General features: G+C 55.2%; 1 protein-coding gene across 1 annotated transcript in view; it reads left to right on the top strand.

The window, feature by feature from the left end:
- Positions 1-5,339, top strand: part of DNAI1 (dynein axonemal intermediate chain 1) — a 313,811-nt gene extending 308,472 nt beyond the window's left edge. The window contains exon 20 of the mRNA XM_050943574.1: positions 5,020-5,339. Within this exon, the coding sequence (XP_050799531.1) occupies positions 5,020-5,124 (105 nt within the window). The 3' untranslated portion in view covers positions 5,125-5,339. The remainder of the gene's footprint in view (positions 1-5,019) is intronic.
- Positions 5,340-20,068: the final 14,729 nt, after the last annotated feature.

Raw genomic sequence — 20,068 nt, 5'->3', positions numbered from 1 at the left:
CTGCAGAGAGCTGTAATGACCAGTCATCAGTTCCCCTCTGTTTGCATTTTGGAGTGATGAAGGTGTTGGCCCGGGGCCCGGCCATGCTGACTGAGCAGCAGCAGCCTGGGCCCTTGCATGATGAAGAGGTAGGACAGCACGGAGCGGGGATCTTTGCTGTGAGTCTCAGAATGCATCACAGTTTCGTCCCGTGCTAGTCTCAGACTTCAGGCTGTGAAAGATGAACCTCAGCCTCAGCACAGCTTCAGCAGCACATTCACTTATCGCCTCTGAGCACAAAGGAGAAACAACTACATTGCCAGCTTGGAGCTCGTCTGCTGTTGCTAGGAAAGGTTAATTTCCTTTCTCAGTTTGCCCCAGAGGATGAGGTCCCTTCCTGCGGCTCTCACATCCAGCACTGCTGAGCTGATTAAACTGTGGGCATGTGCATGCATGCCACTGCCATCTAGACAGAATCAGATTAGTTCAGCTATGTGTCATAGGCCCCGTACTGCTATTAACGAAGTGCCGTGTGCTATTCCCTAGGCAGTTTTTCTGGAGAAGGAAGGAAAGAATCCTTCCCTATTGAAAGACCTCAGAACAGCAGGGCAGGAGTGGTCTTCGTGTCCTACCCCCACGTTTGGGGAACAGCTGGTGGACACTATGGCAGATGAGCTCTGACTTTTCCATGAATGCATTCCCTGGTCATGCGCCCCTCCCCCCACTGCCACTAGCTAACACCCCGGAGGCAGTCATGGGAGCCAGAGGGAGGGAAGGCCCTGGTACTTTGCCGACGTTTGCTATAGAATCATTCTTGGAGCTGGGACTTGCTGCAGTTAATAAACAGGCCATCAAGCCCTCCTTGGCAAAGGTAACTCATTATGGCTGCTCCCATCATAAGCTAACTTCCACCAATTGTGGTAATGTCTAGGCACCCGGTACCGGCGATGGTAACCTTCACTGTGGGCCTACCTAGGCCTGGGTTCACTGTTCCATCTTCAGAGTGGGGACTGTAGTCGCAGGGCCTGATTCACCACTGCAGTCCCTCATCTCCATCTTGGTCTATCGCTGTTGGAATCAGTGGGGTTGGGGTTATGGAACATACAACTGCAGTAACACAGTGGTGATCAGGCCTGGAATTTTGTGGATACGGCTGTCACCTTTACTGAGCTACAGCAGGTGCAAGCAGATGCCTCTTACCTTGCGGTCTAATGGATCTCCTGAGGCTAATGGTTCATGTGACCTGTGGGCTGGTGCATCAGCCAGCATGTCCTGGAAGCGGAATTTCAGTTTCCGTCTCTTAGGCTTTGTGTATTTTACAAACACTACAGTGTCAACTCAACCTGAATTTTCACACACTCTATAGTTCCTTCCTGAAACCAAGGACCTGCTGCCTGGCTTTTCTCAGTTGAGGTTTGCACCCCTATTCCCTGCTGGTGTATCCTATCCAACCTTCCACCTGGCCCTGACTTCGTGTCTCTCACTGGGTGGGCTCCCTCTTACAGGAAATGCTGCCTCTGAGCTGTCACGTCATCCTTGGTCACCTGATGCAGGTGGTCAGCCAGAGCCTTGGAACAGGGTACTGGGTGGCATGCATATGACCTAGGACCAAGACCTTGTACAGTTCGATAGCTGGGTTCTCTTCCCCAAGCTGAGCTTGTCCTCAGCTCCATCAAGCTTTGTTCTGGGTACCAGCAGCTGCATTGTTCCTGTGTGATGAGTGTTCTGAGGCCGATGGAGAGAGTGAGATGGCCTAACATGTAATTGGGCCTTAGCTTACTAAGAGCTTTGAAGATGAGGACCCAGGACCATGAACTGTATCTGACATGGAATGGGGAGCCGGTGTGGGGAATGATGTACAGCTTTCACACCGACAGTTGTGCTTGACCGGGTTGTTCTTGACCGGCTGCATTTTCTCTGTCTGCCACCATTAGCCCTAAGTAGAGGGCACAACGTTACTCCAGATTTGCAGTAATAAGGGTGTGATCTTTATGGGTGGGAAAGAGGGGGCAGGGATCTTGGCAGCTGCAGGTGGAAAAAGGTATTTCTGGCTACTGCAGTAGCGTGGGTAGCCAGGTGTAGCTCAGAGACCAGTGCGACTCTGACCATCAGTGCATGGATGTCACCAAAAAACAGAGCCATCCTGGATTCTGCAACCTCTTTGTCTCAGCCCTACAACTCGTGCTGAGTTTGAGCCAGCTGCTGGTCACGCAGTTGCTTACTTCTGCACAGTGAGCTACCTGGGCAAAGGTGTTCTCTGTCTCCAACGAGAACGAGATGGTTATCTGCATCGTGTTAGGAGATGGCTGGCTGCTGAGACGGAAACATCTCAATGTCTCCTAATGGTATAGACCAGGGGTCGGCAACCTTTCAGAAGTGCTGTGCCGGGTCTTCATTTATTCACTGTAATTTAAGGTTTCGCATGCCAGTAATACATTTTAGTGTTTTTAGAAGGCCTCTTTCTATAAGTCTATAATATATAACTAAACTATTGTTATATGTAAAGTAAATAACGTTTTTAAAATGTATAAGAAGCTACATTTAAAATTAAATTAAAATGCAGAGCCCTCCCCAGACCAGTGGCCAGGACCCAGCAGTGTGAGTGCCACCGAAAATCAGCTCGCGTGCCGTCTTCGGCACATGTGCCATAGGTTGCCTACCCCAGTATAGACCATGCCTTAGCCATACTGCATCTGACCACACCAATGTAAATAACGTGAGCAACCTGGATGGGAGGCTGTGATGGTATTTTCCCTGCACTCTGTGTGTGGTTTGTTCTCCGTTCAGTACATATCACCACTGACACTTAATCCTGAGGCAGCACACAGGAGTCTTTGGAGTCTAATCTAGCAGTAACTACAGAAAATCCCATCAATACAAACAAAATCTGCACTCTGGGGAATTTATTTATTCTTCACACACAAAAAGAGATAATGGAGTTTGGCATTTAGCGCTGAGCCGTCTCTCCTCCTCTGCCACCCTCCCTCTCCCAATGTTTATCTTTTTGTCAAAACCGGGGAAGTGATAGAGGCATCTGCTCATTTGCTAAAATTACCTCCCAGGCGCCCGTTAAGTTGCTGTTCCAGGGAATTACTCCTGACAGTGTGTAATCCATGCCATCGAGTAAATTCGCTCTGTGAGTCAGCTGGAATCTGTGACGTCCAATTGGGTGGGAGGATTATGGAAGAGGACTGCACTAGGCTCATCACGTGTCGTTTTCCTGGATCAGCCAGGCCCTCATCAGTGTATGACGTGCAGGCAAATAGAGCCCTTTTTAAAATGTAAGTGCTCCCTTTTCTCCCCACTGACGTTGCCTTTCTTTGAACTGGCAAATGGCCCTGTCTGAGCATTTTATTTTTAACAGGAGAGGAGAGCTGGCAGCTGGCTCCTTCTCCTTCCTAATTGCCGCTGTGTCTAGAATCAAGAAGATTGTGACAGCTCCAGCACTTGGTACGGGTGGCGCCTTCTTTTCTTAGGCTCCATTAGGCAGAGCACATGCTACCACCACTGTCCTCGGAACTGTGCATGGGCGAAAGCGCCTGGGTATTGTTTATTCCTGCTGGGCCAGCAGTGAGCTGGCTCAAAACAAACCATCACTGCTGAGCTAGGCGGTCCAAAGTGGCTAGCCCCAACGTAGAGCCAAGTTCTGTTGTGCAGCTCCAGCCCCCGCATGCTGCAAGCCCAGTCAATCTCTTATGCTAAGCCATGTTCGGGGGTATTGGTTGGTAGCTGGAAGGAAAGCCGCAAGGAAATCCCAATCACAGGAAGTTGCTTTGGTGCATGAGCCACGGACAACACCGCGGCGGCGTGGGGCTCAGGGGCGCTGTGTGGGGGACGTAGCGTCTTTCTGATGAGCTGACATCCCAACAGGGAAATATTCCATGGTGCCTCATGCAAGAGAATTGTTATTAATCATTTTTAACATCCAGAAGTTTGCCTGGCACGTTCCGCATACACAAACTCTGCCTTGCAGAGATTCAAATACAGATTTTAGAGCTGACACCATTAGTCAGGTCAATATACATACACTGGGGAGGAGGAGGGTTAACACAAGAGGCTAACAATAAGCTCACTTGGTCACTCAATTTTGACAAGGGACGTGCCGTTTCCATCTAACGATCTGCAGTGAGTGTGTGTGATCACTCATGGCTCGTCGGCCCCATGGCAGCATCATGCCGGAGGGTTTTCAATGAGGAAGGGGATTGGGAAGGTATTTCTTACCTACACTAGTGTAGTGTGGCAGGAGGCACATAGGCAGGAACGGGCGAAGGATACAAGGGGTCTGTGTGGCTGCAAAATGTTAGCCGTGGTGCCAGGACCAGATCCCAGTCTGGGTGCCCACGCTCTGTTGAACAACGCCCTCTTCCCCCACCTGTCCCCCACCTATTTCCAGTTTGAGACGCTATTTTTTGTACTTCCTTCCCTAAACTGTCATGCGGTGCTCGGGTGAGCTGCACAGCCCAGCTGGGGAAGCGAGTCCCCAGGTGTAGCTTTGGAAGGTGGCTTGGAGCCGTTGGGTTGGAATGTGCCATAGGAATAGCTGACCATTGCCTGGTTCTGTCTGCTGGCCGCACCGGATGGAGAGCCCCAGGGAGCTGTGCTGTGCAGACAGCATTTGTCGCCCATGTGCGTGGAGCCCAGCAGCACCCAGGCTCACCGTGGGCAACCAGGGAGATGGATTTGGTGACAGGGCCCCTGTGGAGGCAGGTTGGGGCCAGTGGACTTACTGCTCATGCACTAGCTAAGCAGTGATGAGGGTACGATAACCCTACTGCACAGCCTGATTCAGCACCCACCTTAGCCCTGCAGGGCCCCACCCATCCAAAGCCTGGCTGTTTGGGCTTGATGTGGGGGATGTTGGAGGGGGGCTGCCCCCCAATCAGCCTCAATAGACTTCCCACTGTCACATTCTCTGGGATCAACTTCCTGGCTCAGCAAGGCCAAGAGGCCCTGCTCCCTCCCTGGCCCTGGTGGCCAGGCACACTGTCCCGGGTGAGTTGGTGGGGTCTTTTCTGCTGGGACTTGCTGTTTTCTCTCTAGGAAAAGAAAGGCCAAGAGATTCAGAAGGGCCCTGAGGTGGAGATCACGAAGCTGGACAAGCTGCTAAACCTGGTGAGGGAACCGGCGAACAAGCCCAAGAAGTGAGAGAGAGAAAGGAAGCCCAGCCCGCTCCCAGCTGCACAGTGCCTCCTCTCCGTCCACGTGCCGGGAACCGTCAGGCTCTGCAAACAGGCTCTCCTTTGACGGGCTCCTGTTTGCCATGCAGGTAGCATCCCTCTGAGCCTCCTGTCTCATACGCAGCAGGAACACTGGCTTCCGCATCCAAATAAACGCGTTGAAAGGACGTTAGTGTGCAGAACTGTCACTTGGGCTGTGCTGACTTCGTGCCACCCACAGGCTGGGAGGGGGAGATGGCCACCCTCTGAGACCGTGGCATACCACACAGCCAAGGCCCCATCCTGCAGTCCTTAGGCAGTGTTCCCCAGGACTCCGCTAAGAGCTGTGTCTGCTTCGGGACTGCAGGATCAAGCCCCGACCTGAGTGCTGTGCCACCATCTCACACTTGTGTCCTGGTGGCCTGCTGCCCCCCACTGGCGTCAGCGTTCCCGGATTGGGTGTGGGGTACCACAACAAAGGGGTCGGCATTGTCCAGCTGCTCCTCCCTTCTCCACCCCCTGTCCTGCACGCACCCTTCCTCACTGGCAGACACGCCAGCATCTTCCGCATGCGCTGGCACAGACCTGGCGGGTGATGCCATCTGTCTCCAGCCAGGGAAGTGGTGCAGGGAGCAAGGGCCACCTGCCGTTCCTTCCATCCATGCCTGATTCCACGTGGCTTTTGCAATCCTCAGCCTCACGTACTAAAGAAGAAGCTGCTCTGCAGTTGCTCATGGGAGGGGTTGGGAAGGAGAGTTGTACCCTGTGGGTGTCCGGTGACAGGTTGGGGCTGGCTGGGAGGTGTTGGCTGCCCAGCCTCCAGCGTATAATTCTCATGGGGAGGGAGGTGCTGGCTGCACAAGCTAGGGAGTACCTCAAACCTGGTGTTCCTGGAGAGAAAGGGGCTGCCTCGCTGTGTGGCTGAGCAGGTGATGGACGTGACGAGCTTGCTCTTCGTTGGTGGAGAGGAGGGTGGCTGTGCAGCCTCAGAGCATCACAGCCTTTGCTGGTGGAAGAAGGGGGAGTAGTAGTACCCTAGAGGTGTATCCACACTGGGAAACACTCCCATAGTCCTCTATCATCTCACAAGACAGCAGTAAAAAGCTTCTGCTCCCTTTCTCCACTAAGAGCTTCCATGAGTGGAGAATGAACGTACCTAGAGCAGATGTGTCCCCAGGGGCTGGGGAAAGAAGGAACAAATCCCAAGATGCCGGTGTAACCCACACACCTTCTGGCTGTGGTGCTCTGTCCCATCTAGTGGCATCGAGACCACTTAGAGATTAAAGCGTGTGCTCTGCAGCCTTAGGTAAGAGCCAGTTGGCTTTTAGCTCATGCAGTAGAGGCTCATGCACTAAACTCCAGAGGTCTCAGGTTCAAGCCCACCTGCCGACAACCAGGGTCTGTTGGTGTTACACCTGGACGTGTGCCCTCATGAAGTAATGTTGTACGGCGAGGCTGGGGGTGTCTGTGGAACCAACAAAGAGCTGTGCCTCACTAAGTGCTGGTCTCTTCCTGGGCAGAGGAAGAGACCCAGGCTTGGAGCCCACCTCTTTCCTTAGCATCCTGCTATGAACTGGAGGAGAGAGGGAGCAGAGAGGGAGAGGCGCAGACACAGCCTCTGATGTGGCTGGTATGATCCTGGCCCAGCACCAGCTCAATAGAGAAAAGTCACAAAAATGATTCGAGGGTTGGAAGACATTCTGGACGATGAGAGACTTAAAGAGCTCAAGCCGTGTAGCGCAAAAGGAAGATCAAGGGGGGACTTGCTTGAGATGTCTGAGTACCTTTATGGGAAGAAAATCCCAAGCACCAAAGTGCTTTTGAATCTAGTGCCGAAAAGCAGAACCAGAACCAACAGCTCAGAGTTAAAGCCAGAGAAATCCAAATGAGAAACAAGGCAAAGATTTTTAACAAGCGTGGGCGGTTGGCCATTGGAACAAGCTCCCAAGAGCAGTGGTGGATTCTCCATAAGAACATAAGAACGGCCATACCAGGTCAAACCAAAGGTCCATCTAGCCCAGTATCTGTCTACCAACAGTGGCCAATGCCAGGTGCCCCAGAGGGAGTGAAGCTAACAGGCAATGATCAAGTGATCTCTCTCCTGCTATCCATCTCCATCCTCTGACAAGCAGAGGCTAGGGACACCATTCCTTACCCATCCTGGCTAATAGCCATTTATGGACTTAACCACCATGAATTTTTCCAGTTCTCTTTTAAACGCTGTTATAGTCCTAGCCTTCACAACCTCCTCAGTAAGGAGTTCCACAGGTTGACTGTGCACTGTGTGAAGAAGAACTTCCTTTTATTTGTTTTAAACCAGCTGCCTATTAATTTCATTTGGTGACCCCTAGTTCTTGTCTTATCTCTTCAAGTCTTTAAATCCAACCTGGCCGCCTCTCTAGAGGATGCGTTAGCGAGACACAAGTTATTGGGCTCAAGGCAGCCAGCCAGACTAGATGATCGAATGGCTACTTTTAGCCTTAAAATCCCAAATTGAAATCTGACCATCAGTAGCTGACTGTAGCAAGGGTTGGTGCAGTCTTGGCCCAGATCCGACTCAGATAGGTGCTTTGCTTTATTTCTTGGCTTGTGCCGGTTTCTCCTCTTTCTGGCTGAAATAAAATGTCTGGAGTAAATGCAGCAAGACGTCAGCTGGGATTGTTAGTACTCAAGTGCCCATCCTGGGAGGCAAGTCGGGGGCTCTGTGCTGTGAGGAGAAAGAGCAAAGAGATGGGGACTTAGGCCCAGGCCTTCACATTGTGGTTTGCAGTGTTCTGGTAGCTGTGTTGGTTCCAGGACAGGAGAGAGACAAGGGAGGTGAGGTAATTTGTTTTATTGGACGAACATCTGTGGATGGAAGGGACAAGCTTTGGTGCACCTCAGTTCTGTGTAGCTTGGAAGCTTGTGCCTCCCACCAGCAGAAGTTGATCCAATAAAAGATATCACCTCCCCTACCTTGTCTTTCTCAGATCTTCCAAGGTATTTAGGCTCCCAACTGCCAGTGAAGTCAAGGGGAGTTAGGAGTGTAAATACCTTTGTAGGGGTGCTGGAACATAAGGGACCAGGGGGCCTGGCCCATCCTCTTTTTGCCTGGCTCCCTGCCCCTCCTCTTCCCTCTGAGGCCTTGGGGAGAAGAGGAAGGGCAGGGGTGGGGCCACAGAGGGGAAGGGGCTTCATGCCCCTCCCCCCCTTTAGGAAGACTCCGTGGCCCTGACCAGGCCTCAAGTGACTGACAGGTACCCAAGGCCATGCAGATGAGGAGCTGAGCATCTTAATCACAGATGACAGAGAGGGTTCCGGTTGGGACAGAGGCTCCGGGGGCCGACAGAGCGGCTGTTACAATTACACACACAAAGGAACAGAGTCACATTTGACACTAGTGAAACGCCACTGACTCAAGAAGTACCCCAGCGATGGATTTGACCCAGTTCATCCAAAAGGCTGTTGGGACCATAGTGTGTCCCCAGAGCTGAGAGGGGGGAGAGCCGGCAGCACCTAAGCATCCTGCTTTGTCTCCGATTCCCCACCACCAGCATGGCTGCAGCAAGCAGCAGAGGTAGCTTATGCCAAGGACACAGGCTCGCTCTGATTCCACTCTTGTGGCACATGGAAACGGCAGCTAGCTGCAAGGCCGCTTCTGCTGCAAAGTTCAGCTCAGGACCCAAGCTCTAGGGGTGATTCAGGGCCATCTTTAAGACTGGGTGGAGTCCCCAGCCATTAGGGGACCAGAGCCCTAAAGGGTGGGAATAATCTTTGAACAAGGCTGATTGGCAATACACAGAGCAAGGAAATCCCCACCCACAAGAGCACAAGGTGTTGATGGCAGATATGGATGTGTTTCCTCCTCGCAGTCCCTGGGATCCCTGCAGATCCTCAGCCATTCATACGCTCAGTAGCACGTTGAACCAGCCTGGGTTTCACATACTCAATCTCTCCTGCGGATCGCAGCCCCTGGCTAGAGAGGGAGGCACCCCTCAAACCAGTCTTTGTCATGTCACTCCACCCACTGGCGCTGATTCACTCAGGGCTTTATTTAGCTCAGCTTAATAGTATGTCTCTGAGAGGTCTGAGTAATGCATGACCTTGTCGTCCCTGCACGTTTCAGGGCATAACCAAAGCACAGCAGGTGGCTCCGCCCAGCTCTTTGGAGAACCTAAACAAATGCCTTTTAAAGCCTTCCACTGGGCCCGTCTTTCAACCAGCAGCCTAGAGCAGCAGCCTCATCCCCAGCGATGGAGGGTCCCTTCTGTTTAAGGAGGGGTTTTAAAAGGCACACAGTGGAATTAAACGCTCACTGGCTTTCAGTAGGAGTGAGGGCATGGAGCTGCCTCTTTCCTCTTAGCCTATGGACAATCACCCCCTAACCAGGTCGTCTTCTCTCATCATACAGTCCAGAATTGCCCCATGGCATTGGCCCAACAGCGCCCGTGTCCCTCAGCGCCCATCCTCACATCCTCTGCTAGCTGGCCTCTGGCTGCTCTCTGGCTTCCTGCTAAGTCTCCACTCTGGAGGGCTCCAATACTTCATCACGGCAGGCGCCTTCTGCCAGTGTTCTTGGTTCTTTCCCACGGGTGCCCTGAAAAGACAGGGCCTGTGTCACTGAGCAGTAAGACTTTCTGCCTGTATTTAATCACTGCACCTCCAGTCTCCCCTCCATCCTCTGTGCTCCAGCAGTGCCCCACTGCAAACAGGGCAGCACCCAGAGCCACGTAGTGGGTGGCTTTCCTGGCACTGGCCAAACTACGGCTGGGCTGGGCTGGGCTGGGCTGGGCACGCCAGCTGTACTGGGCATCAAACAGCAGGCAAATAGAAACACAGAATCATAGGACTGGAAGGGACCTCAAGAGGTCATCTAGTCCCGTCCCCGGCACGCATGGCAGGACTAAGTACTACATAGACCAGGGGTGGGGAAAATACGGCCTGCGGGCCAGATACAGCCCATCTAACATTTCTGTCTGCCCCACCAGGCTCTTTGGCTGCCCCCTTGCAATCTCTGGGCTGCTAAAAGTCCAGTGGGGCGCTCAGGCCAATGGGAGCTGTGGGGGGTGGTGTTTAAGAGTGCGGGCAGTGCACGGAGACCTGCTGCCCCCTCCTCCCAAGGGGCGTGCAGAGACGTGCCACGGTGCCAGCAGTCGGCCACTTCCAGGAGTGACGTGGGGCCACAGCATGCAGGTAGCCTGCCTGAGCCCTGATGCACCGCCAGCCGGGAGCCACCTGTGGTAAGCACCTTCTGGCCAGATCATGCACCTCACACCCCCTCCTGCACCCCAACTCCCTGACCCAGGTCAGAACCCTCTCCTGCACTCAAACTGCCTCCCAGACCCCGCTCCCCCTCCTGCACTCCAATCCCCTGCCCCAGCCCAGAGCCCCGTCCTGCACCAAACTCCCTCCCAGAGCCCTCACCCGTCACCCTCTCCTGCACCTCAACACTCTGCCCCAGCCAGGAGCTCCCTCCTGCACCCAAACTCCCTGCCAAACCCTGCATCCCCTCTCCTGCACCCCAACCCCCTGCCGCAGCCTGGAGCTCCCTCCTGCACCCAAACTCCCTGACCCAGGTCAGAGCCCTCTCCTGCACTCAAACTGCCTCCCAGACCCCGCTCCCCCTCCTGCACTCCAATCCCCTGCCCCAGCCCAGAGCCCCGTCCTGCACCAAACTCCCTCCCAGAGCCCTCACCCATCACCCTCTCCTGCACCTCAACACTCTGCCCCAGCCAGGAGCTCCCTCCTGCACCCAAACTCCCTGCCAGACCCTGCATCCCCTCTCCTTCACTCCAACCCCCTGCCGCAGCCTGGAGCTCCCTCCTGCACCCAAACTCCCTGCCAGACCCTGCATCCCCTCTCCTTCACTCCAACCCCCTGCCCCAGCCTGGAGCCCCCTCCTGCACCCAAACTCCCTCCCAGACCCCGCATCCCCTCCATTAATATAGTAGAAATGTGTGGCCCGTGACGACTCACCAAATTTGTGGAGTGGCCCCCCTGTGAAAATTATTGCCCCCCCCCGATCTAGACCATCCCTGACAGGTGTTTGTCTAACCTGCTCTTAAAAATCAACAATAACAGAGATTTCAAAATGTCCCTGGGCAATTTATTCCAGTGCTTAACCACCCTGACAGTTAGGAAATTCCTAATGTCCAAACTAAACCTCCCTAGCTGCAATTTAAGCCCCATTGCTTCTTACCCTGTCCCCAGAGGCTAAGGAGAGCAATTTACTCCCTCCTCCTTGTAACAACCCTTTATGTAGTTGAAAACTAGTGTCATGTCCCCTCTCAAGGCTTAGCTACACTCAAAACTCCAAAGCGCTGCAGCGGGAGTGCTCCCACGGCAGTGCTTTGCAGTGTGAGTGTGGTCGCGGCGCCAGCGCTGGGAGAGAGCTCTCCCAGCACTGCAGGTACTCCACCTCCCCATGGGGATTAGCTTACAGAGCTGGGAGCCAGGCTCCCAGCGCTGGGGCACTGTTTACACTGGCACTTTACAGCGCTGTATCTTGCAGCGCTCGGGGGGGTGTTTTTTCACACCCCTGAACAAGAAAGTTACAGCGCTGTAAAGCGCCAGTGTAGCCAGGCCTGTGTCTTCTCTTCTCCAGACTAAACAAACCCAATTCTTTCAATGTTCCCTCCTAGCTCATGTTTTCTAGACCTTTCATCATTTTTGTTGCTCTTCTCTGGACTTTCTCCAATTTGTTCACATCTTTCCTGAAATGTGGCACCCAGAACTGGACACAACACTCCCGCTAAGGCCTAATCAGTGCGGAGTAGAGCAGAAGAATTTACTTCTCATGTCTTGCTTACAACACTCCTGCTAATACTGCCCAGAATGATATTTGCTAATTTTGCAACAGTGCTACACAGTGACTCATATTTAGCTTGTGATCCACTATGACCCCCAGATCCCTTTCCGCAGTGCTCCTTCCTAGGCAGTCATTGCCCATTTGTGTGTGTGCAACTGATTGTTCCTGCCTAAGTGGAGCACTTTGCATTTGTCCTTATTGAATTTCATCCTATTTACTGCAGACCATTGCTCCAAATAAAAGCAGTAATGCAGCCAGTGACAAACCACCAATCAGAGCTACGACTTTGTCTGCTGAAAAGCCTGGGAGAGTTCACAGTGTCAATCCCTCTCCCACTCCCCTGCCTCATACACGATGTCATTTCCACTCACATGTCTGTGGGCCTTGCCACTGTGTCAATGGGCCCCAGCCCCCAGGTGTGGCTGAAGTAGGTACACTCAGGCTTTGCTCACCAGTGTCCATATGTCATTGCAGTCCAGGCCCGATCCAGTGGAAGGCTGGACCGTAGCATGAGACCGTGGATGCTGTCTCACTCCTTTCACCAGGGGCACTTTGGCTTCATTGTTGGCTGAAAAGTCTGCACACGTCTGAGAAGCTGATGCAATCTTTTTCCTGCCCTCCCTCCCCATGTGGGACACTGGAGTAAGCAGGTTTTTCACTCTGTCTCCAGCCCTTGGGCGAATTGTCTGGGTTTGGCCTGCCTTGTGCCGCTCAATGTCCTGCGTCCAGTCTGTGGTCACGGCTTCTCTTTGGGAGTGTCTGCCATGACAGGGGCATGGTACTAGCTGCCATGAGCCTTCTGGGCCGGGCTCGGGAGCAGGCCAGTGTGGTCCCAGCTTGGATTTGCTCTTGGCTTGAATCTCAATTGTATCGCGTCTGGCACCTTGTACCTTTTCCTGCCTTGGTTGGTTCTTCTGCTCAGAAGGTCTTGCTGGGTTTTTTTGTTCCTTTGTTTTTGCTGTTGAGCAAAGACTTGTGGGCTGAGATGGGGCTTTCATTAGCATAGCCTTTTAGCTGCTCTCCTGCTTTGAGGCAGAGGGATTATTATTTGCTGCTTTGATTGAGCTAGCACAAGAAGCAGAATCTTCCTGTCTGCATGTTGATTAGCGGGGGGGAACCGGGCCGGGTCTGCTCTGCAGCTATGATTGCCAGCGTCCTGTGGGCGTTTAGGGGGAGCAGTGCTGTTTGGGGGGAGGGGGCAGTGTTTGCTGAACATCCACCATGAAGGGATCCACTGGGGTTTTGTTCCAACAAATGTAACTGACTATTAAAGTTGGGTCCCAAACTTCCCTCCTGTTTCCTAGAATGAGCTGACTGGTACAGCTCAATTGCATTAGTACTAGTTTTACTGGGGCGCTATCTAGTCATTTCTGTAGAGCTTGGGAGGTCTGCAGAGCTTGGTCTTTAACTCTGATAGCCCATCAAAACTCCTCAATCCTTTATTATGAGGCCCAGAAATGTAGCAGTCAGGCTGCATTCAAATCTCCACAGCCCACTGACAATATTGTCATCGGTTAGGTGTTTGTTTCTGATCTATCAGAACTGTTTTGCTCCAGATTGGCATGTCAGCTCCATGTATAAATAGGGGCATTGCCAGCAGATCAAGGGACATGATCATTCCTCTCTATTTGACATTGGTGAGGCCTCAGCTGGAGTAGTGTGTCCAGTTTTGGGCCCCACACTACAGAAGGGAAGTGGACAAATTGGAGAGAGGCCAGTGGAGGGCAACAAAAATGATTAGGGGGCTGGAGCACATGACTTATGAGGAGAGGCTGAGGGAACTGGGATTATTTAGTCTGCAGAAGAGAAGAATGAGGGGGGATTTGATAGCTGCTTTCAGCTACCTGAAGGGGGGTTCCAAAGAGGATGGAGCTCGGCCGTTCTCAGTGGTACGAGATGACAGAACAAGGAGTAATGGTCTCAAGCTGCAGTGGGGGAGGTATAGGTTGGATATTAGGAAACACTATTTCCCTAGGAGGGTGGTGAAGCACTGGAATGGGTTCCCTAGGGAGGTGGTGGAATCTCCTTCCTTAGAAGTTTTTAAAGCCCGGCTTGACAAAGCCCTGGCTGGGATGATTTAGCTGGGGATTAGTTCTGCTTTGAGCAGGGGGTTGGACTAGATGACCTCCTGAGGTCCCTTCCAACCCTGATATTCTGTGATTCTATGTCAGCCCCATGTACTCATGTCAGGCCCATGTATCCTGTCAGCCCCATGTACTCATGTCAGGCTCATGTAGCCTGTCAGCCCCATGTACTCATGTCAGGCTCATGTAGCCTGTCAGCCCCATGTACTCATGTCAGGCCTATGTCAGGTCAATGCACTCCTGTCAGCCCCATGCTCACACACCCCACTGACTGCGTACCCACAACCACAACTGCACACACATCCCTCCACAGTAGCATGTGCCCACACACCCTCTCTTGTCTGTGCCCCATGAATGGAGTGGCAGCTGCCAGCCAGCCCTGCTGATCTGCAGAGCTGGGCTGCTGGTCCCCAGGGCGCTGACCGCCGAGGCGCTCCAGCTCTGTGCTCATGCATGACTCAGCTTGACTCCATGCCAAGCTGGTACCACTGCAGCCTCTCTTAGAGCTGCTGCTTTCTCAGCCATGGCTGTCTCCAGGGCTTAGCCCTGTTGGTTTTGTTCCCCTCCTTAACCTGGCCTTGACCCGGCAGGGTGCTGATTGCTGTCTGAGCACTGTCAGCCCCCACTGAGTTCAGTGAGCGCTCAGCACCAGAGCGGATCAGGCCCTCTACATGACTGATACTGAGCCCTCCCTGCTGACACCCGCATGCATTTGCCTGGCTGAAGACAGCCCACAGGCTGGGCCCCAGCAAGGGGCATAGGTGACCACAGCACAGACGCTCCAGACCCCACATTCCTTGCCAGCCCCACTCACACCCTGGCCTGCTTGCTAAGAGCCAGATTTAAGGCAGTGATGAGGAAGCAGCATTCCAGTGTCTAAGCCACCCAGCACACCCAGTCCTAGAGCAGCAGTGTCCCAGCTTAAAGACCCTGGGAGCCCACCTTCCTTGGGGTCTTGAGTGAGCAGACATCCCAATATTATTGGGACAGTCCCGATTTTACCCCATTTGTCTCACGTCCCGACGCCCTGCATCTGGATAGCGGGGACAGACTGCTCACCATCACCACCATTGTCCCGGTGCTGGCATGGCGGCACTTCCTGGGGCAGCTCCCACCTGCCCACCAGCAGGAGCCTGCAGTGCAGGCAGCCCCTAGGCACAGGAGCATAGGGGTCTACACGTGCTGCACCAGCTCCCTCCTACCCAATCAGAGCTGTGGGGATGGGGCTTGCAGGCGCCAGCAGTGGGCAGAGAGCCCTTCGCCCCCCCATGCCACCCCACCTGACTCATCCCTACCCTAGGAGCCAGAGGGACTCCCCACCTTGCCCCCCCCGGAGGTCCCTCTGGCTCTTAGGGTTGGGTCAGGGCATGGGGGCAGTGCAGGCGGCCCCTAGTCACAGGAGCATAGGGGTCTACACGTGCTGCACCAGCTCCCTCCTGCCCAATCAGAGCTGTGGGGATGGGGCTTGCAGGCGCCAGCAGTGGGCAGAGAGCCCTTCGCCCCCCCCATGCCACCCCACCTGACTCATCCCTACCCTAGGAGCCAGAGGGACTCCCCACCTTGCCCCCCCCCCGGAGGTCCCTCTGGCTCTTAGGGTTGGGTCAGGGCATGGGGGCAGTGCAGGCGGCCCCTAGTCACAGGAGCATAGGGGTCTCCATGTGCTGCACCAGCTCCCTGCTGCCCAATCAGAGCTGTGGGGATGGGGCTTGCAGGCGCCAGCAGTGGGCAGAGAGCCCTTCGCCCCCCCATGCCACCCCACCTGACTCATCCCTACCCTAGGAGCCAGAGGGACCTGCTGCCCCAGGTAAGCACCGCCAGGACCCCCCACCTTGCCCTCCAAGAGATCCCTCTGGCTCTTAGGGTTGGGTCAGGGCATGGGGGCAGGGAGCTCTCTGCACGCTGCTGGCGCCTGCAAGCCCCACTCCGCAGCTCCGGCAGCTCCCATTGGCGCTTTTCCCAGCCCATGGGAGCCATGGAGCTCGCGCTTGTGACAGGCGCAGCACGTGGAGAGAGCCAGAGAGACCTGCCAGATCCTTCCCAGGAGCCGCCCCAGGTAGGCCCCACCGGGACCCCCCACCCCCGGCAGGCCCCTCTGGCTCTTAGGGTTGGGAAGAGGTTAGTGTAACCCTATAATTTAGTCGGGGGCGGGGCGTGACACTCACTGATACCAGACCTCTGTGACTTGGTTTGCTTCAGCCACTGACGGCTGAAGGCAGGACTGGAACCTTCCCCTCTGTGACTGCGGCTGGGGCTGGACCCAGGGCTACAACAGGGACCCTTCGCCGCCCCCTCCACCCCCGACCCTGCAACTGTGTCTGACTTTGCAACCAGGATCCTGCACCCCTGTCCTGCGGCTCCAGCCAGGGAGACGGAGCCCTGTGCCCCTGGCCCCGTGGCTTCTGCTGGAGCTAGGGCCAGGAATCCTTGCCCCGTGGCTTGTGGTGTGGGCTGCAGCAGGGGCCGTACACCCCTCTTGCAGCTTCCTAGGTCTGTGCGCCCCCTCTCATGGCTCTGGTCGGGGCTGTGCATCTGTGGCTCGCCCACCCCCCTCGCCCAATGTGTCCTGATAGTTCACTCTTGCGATCTGGTGACTCTACCGGGGTCCCAGCCTGGGATGGAAGGGAGACGAGCCTTGCTCCATCACTGTGGTAACTAGACTCACATTCCTCCTGGAGGCCACACCCTGTAAGTGTAATATGTGAGGCTGGCACTGCGAGCAATGTGTGTAGCCTCAGCCATGCAGCCAAAACCCCAACCCCATGCGCTTACCACACACTGACCTGGCCTCGCCCTGTACCCTCTGCCTGCAGCGCTTGGGAGCACATTCCCCTGGGAATCGGGCCCTAGATTTCATCTGGCTCAGTGACAAATCAAAGCAGAGCACATGGCGGATTCCTATTTACTATGATAGTTTTATTAGTCTAGTAAGAACACAACCGCAAAGGGACGTTACACCTGACGGTGCGTTATTACCATGAGAAGCCAAAAGGAAACATAGTCACGTTGCCTCTCTGCAAGTGAAAACAAAAGCCACCTGGCTGAGGCGCACAGATCCAGCCCCAGGGGACCCTGCTGGCAACCCAGCTGCGTTGGGCATACAACCCAGACCCGACACACACGTGCTTATTGCAACAGCTGTGCTGGCCGGGGGCAGGTGGGGGGGCAGGGGAAGAAGAGTTGATGACTGCACCAAAGACCCCTGCGAAGGCCTTTGTCTGATGAGCAGCTACCTATTGCTTGGCTGTAAACTTGGCTGCAGGTGATTTACTGAGGCTCTGATAATGCACAGTGCTAAGTGAGGGCAGGGGATGGATGGGGTGGGCACTGGGGCCAGGGGGGGCCTACGCTGGCCTGTGAATGCTGATGCTTTCAGGGGAAATTGCCTGTAATCAGCAAGATGGTTAGGTGCAGGAATTCCTGTTCATGACCCCTGGCTGCTAATGGAAGATCCTTTCACGTATTCTCCTAGGTCTCTCAGGACTCCTGGCCCAGGAGCTGCAGTAACACTGTGTTCCCCATGCCTGCCCCGATAGAAAGCAGAGCTGCACCTCTAGCTGACATGGCTTAAGCTGGCAGCAGCCAGGTAGGACAAGCCCAGTGTGATCTGCTGGGCTGATCCCTGCCCAACATTTCAGGTGTGCCCTGGGAGCCTCCAGCTGCTGAGCGTGCCAGAGACAATGTGCTTGCTGGGTAGCTGGCAGGTCCAGCTACAGCATGTCTGTTGTGCAGTTTGCACAGCGCCGGCCAGTCCAAGTGCAGCTGGACGTTTCAGACACACACAGACAACGTCGCCGTTCAACTGGACGGGCCAGGCATGGCCAGATCCAAAGCACCTGGTAAACGGTCCAGCTACCCTTGCTGCTGGCCGGATTGGGGCAAGGACATGCTCTCCTTTCAAAAGTTCACTCTCTATACAGAGTGCTGTAACCCGAACACCTGGGCATGACATCACAGCGGGCTGGCAAGGCGACGCATGTGATATCACAGCCACTGGGGCCTGACCTCGGGCAGGAATACGCAGCAGGAGCCCACTGAGTGCTGATAAAAAGCCAGGCTCAGAGGCTGCAGCAAACCTCACTAGGCCTGAGGGGAAACCCGGACCCCAGCGAGTGGGAAATTGGTCTTAGGAAGTGACGCCTCAGCTGTTAATGAGACCCTACTATGGGGCTGAGGGTGCAACCCTCCAGAGAGGGCAGAAGGGCCAAGATGGGAAAAAAGGAGCCACATGTTCCTAAAAGGTCACTTTACAGCAGCAGCCTAGAGCCTCCCAGCAGCAGTGCCCTGGCAGCCAGCACATCTGCTCCCAGCAAGGCTGGGACTTTCCACAAAGGGAGGGCAAGGGCAGGCGGCACAGAGAGCCCACGGCCGGGGGCACCAGCACCATTAACGCTCCCAGCTAGTCCCATGGCAGAAATCCTCATCGCGTGTGTCCAACCGTACAGCCGCAGGAAACAGAGACACTGACTACAAAGGGGGCACCCTTCTCCTCCCAGCTACCTGGCCAGCTTTCTCCTCTCCCTCCTGGACTGGTTGTGCCACGAGGGAGCAGCCAGGAACAGCCAAATCCCACCAGGCTGGCAGCAGGGCAGAGCTGAATTTCATGGCGTTCGGTGCAAATGACAGAACTGTAACAAGGAGAGATGGGAGACGCAGGCTAGGCTTGCCCAACTCCCAGACTGCACAGAGTCCATGGGTGTTTGGGTGCAAGCACGTTGGGCTGGAAGAGACACCCCTGCTGCGGCTGGTGACTGGGTGTGCCTGGCTCCATGGGCTGAGAGAAGGGATGGGATGGACACAGCTGAGCAGGCTACTCCGTGACACTGGGGCTGCCTCCGACCCCGAGGAGAGTTCTGAGGGGAGTAGTGGGGTATGGGAAGGGGCCAGCAGCTCTCCCCAGCTCCAGCATCCCCTTGATTGCAGTGGGAATTAGGCACCTGAATAGCTTTGGGGATCATGCCCAAACCATCTGACTCCAGAGCTCTTTCGAGCCAGGCACAGCCCCAAATGAACCCACCCAGCTCCCTTGTCTATATTTAACGACCGAAAGCTGCCTGCTGCCGGCTGGCCGCCCACGCAGGGTTTGTCAGCGCACAGACTCTGGCGGCTGCTTAGCGTGGCGTTCACACTGGTGACGGCGTCCGGCTCACAGTGCCACATGGGCTGGGGAAGCCAGGACTTACGGTTGGTCCCTGCAGCTGCTGGCACCTTGGAGGACACCACCCCAGGAAACAGGCTGAAGGCGGCTCTCCCTCTCAGCTAGATGAGGCTTTGGAGAGAGCCTGCTCGCCCTGGGGTGCGTCCTGCCATGGAGGATCACCTGCCAGTGCCCCTACCCATCGGGATGGTTTGCAACCCAGGCAGTGCAATGGGAGGGGCTGGAAGACCCCCCCAAACGAGGGTTCCTTGGTGCAGCCTCACTCCAACCACAGCAAGGACAGAGTCCAGCTGGTCCTGAGGCAGAGGGGCCCCGAGTGCGAGAGTCCTTTGGTGGAAGGCCCAGCCTGCCTCCCACACTCCCTCCCAAGCTCCGCTCAGTCTCCTCATCATTTCGAGTCACTTCCCCCGGAGCGGCCGCTCGGCAGAGTCCCCTCATCAGGGCACCCCCACCCAGACACGCTCACAATCCCTTCTCCCTCGGTGGGCTGCTGTGAGGGAACCAATGCCGGATGGCCTGGCCGCTCAAACTCCTCGGTCAGGTCCAAGGCAGGACACGCAGCTTCCTGAATGCAGGCCTGGGGGTCTCTGGGGGGTCTGGCTTAGAAGCTAGGTGGTGGAGAGAGCCCAGGGGACCAGCCATCAAACCTTCCTCAGCACCCCAGCTGTCCTGGGCCATGGAGGGACTCAAGGCTGGAGCAGGTATTTCTCCTCGTTCTTCGTCTCGTCTGCGTCCAGGCTCTTCTTGGGGCAGGACGGGGTCCTGCAGGCCTTGCACAGAATCAGGAAGAGGATGAGGATCAGCAAAGCGATGACGCAGTTGAAGAAAATCGCAATTACTGCTCCGGTGGACAGCCCTGACCCCATCGCCGCTCCCTGGGAGGCAGTCAAGGGAGAGGCCGCTCACT

Source organism: Gopherus flavomarginatus, chromosome 3, assembly GCF_025201925.1.
Source record: "Gopherus flavomarginatus isolate rGopFla2 chromosome 3, rGopFla2.mat.asm, whole genome shotgun sequence".
Taxonomy (NCBI): domain Eukaryota; kingdom Metazoa; phylum Chordata; order Testudines; family Testudinidae; genus Gopherus; species Gopherus flavomarginatus.
This window is presented reverse-complemented; position numbering and strand designations above follow the sequence as displayed.